At 37.6% G+C, this 7,720-nt stretch overlaps 1 protein-coding gene across 2 annotated transcripts; it reads left to right on the top strand.

Moving 5' to 3' along the window:
• The first annotated feature begins 503 nt into the window (after positions 1-503).
• LOC146460983 (hemagglutinin/amebocyte aggregation factor-like) lies at positions 504-6,741 on the top strand. Of its 2 annotated transcripts, none has more exons than XM_085087255.1 (5): positions 504-1,060; positions 2,429-2,618; positions 3,374-3,593; positions 5,576-5,728; positions 6,514-6,741. In XM_085087255.1, the coding sequence occupies exons 1-5, from the start codon at positions 1,016-1,018 to the stop codon at positions 6,554-6,556; spliced, it is 651 nt and encodes a 216-aa protein (XP_084943381.1). In that variant the 5' UTR covers positions 504-1,015; the 3' UTR covers positions 6,557-6,741. The 2 variants fall into 2 exon arrangements, with proteins under 2 accessions (XP_084943381.1, XP_084943383.1); XM_085087257.1 differs by lacking the exon at positions 504-1,060 and adding an exon at positions 1,692-1,914.
• Positions 6,742-7,720: the final 979 nt, after the last annotated feature.

The following is a 7,720-nucleotide window of genomic DNA, read 5'->3' as shown; positions in this document are numbered from 1 at the left end:
GGCAATACTGGGACAAGCTGGTGAGTTTTTTGGCTACTATTTTATAAAGAGAGCAAATATTTCGTGGAATACAACGCCTTTGTCTGAAATATTCAGTCTTGGCTTTTTCTTGACGTTGTGATTTTAAAGCCGGAATTGGAAAACAGACAGTTTCAAATTAAATCGTATTGATGTTAAACTACTGACATGCATTCTTCGAGTAGCAAGTCTTTGAGGCAAAAAGACTGAGAACGAACACCTACTTTGATCATGAGGGTAGCTATTGACTGCCTAATCAGTTCATTTGCAAGCTTCGTGAATTCATGAATTTTAGTGTTTTCAGTCGCAGACGAAAAAAGTAATCATCCAAGGAAAAGACTCAGTGGTTTCTACTTTATTTATACACGATATTTACATCAGCTACATAATTATCATTATCAACTAACTATCTATCTACCTAACTAAGGTTATAAAAGTTAAAAAATAATAAAACAATAAATGCTGCTTTTCTTGGAGGCCGTGTTTACAATCTTGGTACATTTTTTCGCCGTACTCGGCCAAACAAAAACTCGAAATGACCAAACTGAAGGTTTTGTGGAAAACGTGACAACATAATACGGTGACGTTATTTATTCTCTGTCTCAACTTGAACGCCGTTCCCACCAGTTCTGCCGCTACTGGATATTTTGGCCACATTGTACAAGCTGAACGAATTGGAATAATCAAGAAGTACTGTGTAACTCTTGGCGTGACGTTGTCGCGGTAGTTTCCTAAAATCCCTATTGGGTGGGCCTGCTGGTTTATGTGATCGCTAAGATGTAGTTATTAATAATAATTATTTCTTATTCACTTAATTGCATTTGTTAATTTTTCCTTTTTAAGTTAATTTGTGCTTTTGTCCCGTATTCAGTTCACAATGGAACAACCTTATGTTTGCTCTTAGCTGTAACGTGGTTAGAGAAATGGACCGTACTGTATTCTTGAGGATTGATCCTTTTTTGCCACAGTCGGACGGCGACCGCGGAGGTCAGGCACCATGTCGTACACAAGAGCGTACACTACACGATCTGATGAGTTTAAGGTGGGTATTTTTTTCTGACTGTTAATGTTGCACCTTCTTTATAAATATAATTACGAATATTATCAAAACATACATTTTAGCGACTTCTGGCCTGAATATCCATGGATTTGCAATAATGATTTCCATTAAATTTGTCCATTTAATTTATGCTCTTTACTTCATTTTGATCCTGTAATTTTGAAGATATGGCTGAAATGTGGTAATTACAGAGTGAGTGAGTGAGTGAGTGAGTGAGTGAGTGAGTGAGTGAGTGAGTGAGTGTTAATTTATAAGTAGAAGACGAAAGAAGAAAGACGGGAAGCAGACTGGCTCGAGAGAGAAGGAAGTACAAATTGCAATTGGCCTTCACGGTTTTCGACGCCAGTTTGACGAGTAGGCAAACACGTCTTGAAATAACAGAGTTTGTATGGAAATCCGATGTCAAATGATTTTCAAAAAACATCGCTTCTAAAAAATTCATGAAGTGGAAACTTTTGGCGGTAGGAAAAGTATTTTAAGAAAAAAAATTTGAAGGGATTGTAGCCGTGCCAGAAAGCTTCAAGTCGTGTTTTGAACTTGCCATGCATTTCCCTGTTTGCCCAATCGTCAAAATGGCGTCGGAAACCGTGATAAGGCCTATTGTAAGATTTCAACATGTTCTGTGTTTGACTGCATGTACGGTATTTGACATTTTGTTAGCTCTCAAGCGTGTTTTGAGCTTGTTACAAGGTTGAGAAAGGTTGACACTATAACGAATTTGACAGTGTATGAGGCAATAAATACGGATCATTTGAAGCCTCTATTTCGAACCCCATTGGTCAAGATCGAGTTGCCCAGACTGATATCAGTGAGACGTTCAGTCCTTAAAATTGAAGGTTAGTAGAGGTTCTTTGGGGATGATTAACATCTTCAAAACTAAACCTTACCATACGACGCGAGATTTCAAGGCGGCTCTTTTTTCAGACCATAAACTTTTACTGACCTGATCTTAGACTGAGAACTTATTTTACTAAGTTCTCAGTCAGTTGAATTTTTGAATTAATCAGTGGAATTTTTGAATTAATTATCCGGAGACGATGATGTTACATTATGTTACGTTGCAATGGTTTTAATTTACCACGAATCTTCTCTCCATGGTACGTATTCAAATTTGCTGGAAACAATTTGTACGTAAGGAAGGTCTTGGATCTTAATTCTTGGAATTTTGGCTATTAATCGATAAGAACTTTTAACGATACTCTGAAAATAACATTGAAATTCACTGACGCGGGACAACTTTAATTTTCTACTGGATCAAAACTGAGTAAATATTTCCAGTTAAATTTGCATTCAGATAATATTGCTGTTGTTATTGAGTCGACAAAACTTTTCTTCGTTTTTCTTTTTCAGATCGTTATGAAAAGTAAGAAGTTGGCTGTGTTTTTACTGTTGGTGGTGTTTCTTGAATTACTGCTCCTTCCTCCTAACGAAGCCTCACCTTGGTGGCGAAGGAGACGTCGCCGTTGCAGCTCAAGTAAACCAGGAGGAATCGCATGGGTGAACAATTGGCAGTGGTATTTCTCTAGCAGATGCCCCAATGGTAAGCAGCGAATAAATTTTGCTAGATTATGTTATCATTTTACCCTCTTAACCCTTACTTGACCATGTACACACGCAAACACTAACGTGTGAAATCAGTTGCACAAGCGATTAAGCAGTCTTACTGACAATTTTGCTGTTAGTCACTCACATGCGTTAAAATACTTTGTTGACTAAAGGCGTGAACAAACACACTCAATCACTAGTCTGCTGATAAACTCTCTTTCTTATCTTACCATCCTTCTGAGCTGGCACAAACTCACTCACTCACTCACATACGACATTCTCGTTTCCGTTGCAGTCTTCCACTCGTTTGCTCGCCCATATTATGTAAAACAAAATGATCTATTTTTGTATCAAATGAATCTTTCTGCATTGCAATCACGAAAGTTATAAATACCAGTTCAGCAATTTGTTCTGTATATGGAAGATGAACGAAATAATTTGTTTGCGAAAATCATTTTTTTAGATTACCCCATTTTTTTTAAAGAGATCGCTCAACAGACCTTTCAATCACAGTCCCTTATTATTTTTGTGTAGCATGGGGCAGAAGGACCAGCTCCCAACCCTCTCGGTAGTTTTGGAGCTCTCCCCAGGTTGCGCTCTCATTACAAACCAAGATGGCGGCAGTTCGATCCTGACAATCACTCGTGAAATAGGGACTGTGAACAATCAAATAATTTTATATATTAAACAGTTTTATGCACTGTCTGTACAAAGTAATCCTAATTCTTACCTCAAAAATTCATCCACAAGGCTACTTTCTGGCACACTGGCGCAGTCAGCACCGAAACTGCAAGGAAGATCGGATATATTACTTTCAGTGTGCTTATAGTCCGATTCGTTACCAAGAGAGCTACTGTTCTCCCTCAAACTATGAGAACGACTACGATGGACCACTGACCTTCAAGTGCGCTCACAATGGCTTTATTACTGGAGTCAAAAGCGTGTATTCCGGCCACCATAAAGACCGCAGGTAACGAGTGGGCAAAGAAGGGAATTATTTTACAGGGGAAGGGGGAGGGGGAATTGAAGCAGACCCCCTCAAGTGTTCATTTTTCTTTCTTTTTTTTTTTTTTTGCCCGACCGACCGACCCACTATCAGAAGAGACGGGGTGATGGGAAACGAAACATTTTTATTGGGATGGCCTTGTCAGGATATCATTCTAAGGCTCAGTACTTTGTGCAACCTAACTAACGGCAGAAAAGGAAAGTATTGCTCAATGCTGAGCTTTTATTTGAGTAACCACACCCTCATGGTGAAGACCACAACCTCAAAAGTTATATCAGCCATCATTTGTTTGTTAAGCATAGTATTTACCGAAACGTTACTGTTACTAAATTTCTCAGGACCTAAATTTCACGATTTGGGAAAAAAATTTTCCAAATGCTGACCCCTATTTCTTTAACCCTTTAACCCCTAATATCACAGAACAAATTCTCCCATCTTGTTCCCATACTTTTCTGATAAAAGTAATTGGAAGAAGTTACTAAAATATCAAGAAAATTCACCTTGGGTGATCGCATCCCTAATTCTCATGACCTCAGGGTTGAAAAAGCCTTGATTTTTCAAGGAGAAATTTAATGCTGATCACTGTTAGGGTTTAAGGGGTTAACAAACTGGTAGTCTCAAAATTGGCACAGCAGATTTTAATTTTACCTAGCACTAAACAGACGCTAAATAGAACCTGAAACGAACAAAACGAAACTGAACTGAACAAGTTTGAAATAAAGCACAACTTTTTGACTGCACCAAGGATATGTTTTAGGAACTGCAGAAAGTAGGCACATTGATTACGACGAAGAAGTGTGAACATCGAAACTTAAGTGTAGGACAAAGACAAAGGACACATTATCATGACATTAGAATTAAGGATTTCACGGCAGGATGTTAAATTTTGCGTCGTTAATAGGCCATTTCCGAGTTGCTTTCAACGTCATTATGAAAGCGAGGCTAAGTGCAAAGTTTTAATGAGAAACTTAGGTTTTATTGATATGCAGACAAAACCAATTTTCATATGAAAAGCTTTGCACTCAGCCTTGCTTTCATTATGAGGTTCACAGCGACAACAAGGTGGTACTATGCAGTAGTTTCATTTGAATAATCATACCTAAGGATCTTATCCTTAAATAGCTATAGAGGAGCATGATTGTAGTGGAACATCACAAACAAATGAAGCAGGTACAGTTTTACTCTTAGCTATTAAGGTGATTCCATCGAATTGCATTGCGCATCCCTGCTGCGCATAATTTTATGCGTCATTTAGTGCGCGCACGAGCGCGCGCGCGCACAACATTACGGGATTTCCTTGAGGTTAAACTCGGCAGGAAAATAAATGGTCCTTTTTTTCTAAACGAGCACGGTGACCCCCATTTTTTAATGCATCAATTTAAATGTCATACGGTTGACCACTATATATCGCGATTTAAGGAAAAGTTTAATACTCTACTTTAAGATATTTTTATTTGAATGCTTTAAAAAGCACGTATTTAGGTACTGCTGTTTACGTGCACACGCAGCAAAATCTTTAATTTCTTTCATAATTTTAACTCCAGTTCAATGAAAATAGTTTGTTGTGTAAGATTAAAGTAAATTTTGTTGAACTGCTTCTATATCTTAATGCAAGAAATTATTTTTTCTAGAAATGATAGTTCCCTTTTCTTATTACTAGTGTTCCTAATATAAACCTCGTGGGTCATCTATTTACTATAATAGCCATCCAGGTTGCACAAAAACGAGCACGGTGACCCCCATTTTTTATTGCATTTTTGTAATGCTCATAACATAGTCATGAACTGGACCAAGTCTTAGCCAATTTTAAATACTCCTTCTTTTTCAGCGGAATCACCTTAAATCAAAAGTTATCCGAAACAGGTTGTGTTACTGATTGAAGGCCTAATCAGACTAACAACTTATGTGTTTGGTCTTCAGTTTTCCCTTCCTCTCTTTCTTTTTAGGTATGCCTTCCGTTGTTGTCATGTGCCTGGTTATCATTCGCACACCTGCAAACATACCGGGTACCTCAACGGCTGGGACCAGGAAGTGAACTACAGGGTCCCTTCCGGCTATTACCTGGTGGGAGTCAACAGTTACCATGACAACCACTATGAGTAAGTATAAAAGTCTAAGCTTTTATTTTATTCATTCAACGTACAGTCCACCATACTAATGTTAAGCTAATAGACCCTATGCAAAATGGCTGACTTTTGTTTGCGTTCAAGTTAGCCTTACTAACCTCGTTCTTGAGTTCAAAAATCAAAAGGATCAGTTTTACCTTGAACGAGGCTAGCAGTGCTAATTTGAATGCAGACAAAAGAAAATTAAAATGTCAGCCATTTTTGCATAAGCCTATGTAGCCAGGCACAAACGTTGTAGTGCCGTTTTTCTGTGATTTTACTCACATCAACCAGGGTTATTACAGTACTGATATAATGAACTTTCTATTTGTAGTATTTTTGTTTTGTTTCATCAGAGTATTTCATCTGCATCTCTTATGGCTTTTTAAACAGTTTTCATTAAGGTGCAAAGGCTGGTGCTTAGAAAGAATTATTAAGTTAACTCTCGGGCTTAAATACCATCCATCATCATCAGATAAATGGCGCACTACTGTCTCAATCAAAATTTTAGTTGGGCGCATACTCCATGATTTCATATTCCTCATACTATCCAGCATTTATGGGCAATGCTTGTCCTCAGCAAATTATTTTATAAACTAGAAATAACGCCAGCTTTTGTAAGGTTCCTGTAATACGTACATTTTTTCTGAATTTGTTTTTTTTTTACTTATTTATTTATTTGTTTATTTCGTATTAAGTAGTTCTAAGATAGCAGGGGCTCCTTCTTTATTACGGCTTTTTACCAGAGTTTTCTGTAACACAATTTTCCTTGTTTCTAGGGATCGTCGCTGGAGTTTCGAAATCTGTAAAATCACCAAATAACGGGAAAAATGAAACCGAGTTGAAAAAACAAGCAGGCATCAACAAAACCGCTTTCTTGCGAATTGAATTATTGGTTATGGGAAAACCAGCATCGGATTTGTGCTGAAGTGGAATGTAATGGAAACTCTCCTTTGCTGAACGAAACTGTAAGGTGATGGGAAAATAAATAAACATCTTAAAAGCTACCTTTGACTGTTTAAGTGTCACTTGCAAACCTTTGTTCGCTAAGTTAATAAAAGGAAAATATTCAAGTTCTATATATTCCCCGAGTTGTCGATCAAAAGTTAACACATCTCAATATAATAAGCAACACCACATAATCTGTGTTGCTCCGGTTACTTTCATTTAAATGAACACACTGATCCATTCAGACTTTTTACCAGACTTTTGCAGCAAAGGAAGACTCAGAAGGTAGAGTACAATACAATATAAATGGAAAATCAATCAAAGGCACCCAACCATCACATTTAGGAAACTGACTTTGACTTCAACTATCGCTTTTTGTTTTTAGAGGTCGTTTTCGGGCTTAATTTGCTGAAGGGATATTTGTGTACTCTAACACAATTTGATCTGTTTGGATTGTTTAGCTGAGATTTCCAGTAGCAGAAAATTTTAGGGAATGCTAACTGACCATATTTCGATCTTTTAACGACCCTCTTTGATATTCTCGAAAAGAAAGAGAATCAATCTTTCCATGTTCCTTAAGTTTTAGGTTACAATATAATTAGTCCTTTCGAACATAATTTTATATTCACCAAAATAAAATATTGTGTGCCCCTGATCAGCCTCGTTCCCAGACGGCGGCGAAGACTCTGGGACACACTGCAAAATACTTCTTTAATGTGGAGTATTTTGTCACGTGACACAAGTGATTTTCGTATTTCCGGCTACACATTTCCAAGATAAAATTTGTCTGCTGGGTAATACCATATTTAATCCCAGAAAAAGTGAAGCGAAGACGAAAATTAAGTGTGTCACGTGACAAAACCCCCCACGATCTGAGGATATTTTGCAGGGTTGTTATTAGAAGTATACTCCAAAACAAAGTTGGACACTTTATGATGTTTACACAACAGAAATCGTATTTCAAACTTAACCCGAATGAAATTTATTGCGGCTTCTCAACCTCGTTACCAGGGTCTCTCCTCTTCACGTCCCTCTCTC

This window comes from Pavona decussata, unplaced genomic scaffold, assembly GCF_977016875.1.
Source record: "Pavona decussata unplaced genomic scaffold, jaPavDecu1.1 SCAFFOLD_202, whole genome shotgun sequence".
In the NCBI taxonomy this organism is placed as follows: Eukaryota; Metazoa; Cnidaria; class Anthozoa; order Scleractinia; family Agariciidae; genus Pavona; species Pavona decussata.
The sequence above is the reverse complement of the archived record's forward strand: the minus strand, read 5'-3'. Positions and strand labels throughout refer to the sequence as shown.

Coding starts and splice junctions, on each gene's coding strand:
- LOC146460983 (XM_085087255.1), top strand. CDS start 1,016: ATGTCGTACACAAGAGCGTACACTACACGATCTGATGAGTTTAAG. Junction 1,061..2,428: donor CACGATCTGATGAGTTTAAG/GTGGGTATTTTT, acceptor TTTCTTTTTCAG/ATCGTTATGAAAAGTAAGAA. Junction 3,594..5,575: donor GGCCACCATAAAGACCGCAG/GTAACGAGTGGG, acceptor CTTTCTTTTTAG/GTATGCCTTCCGTTGTTGTC.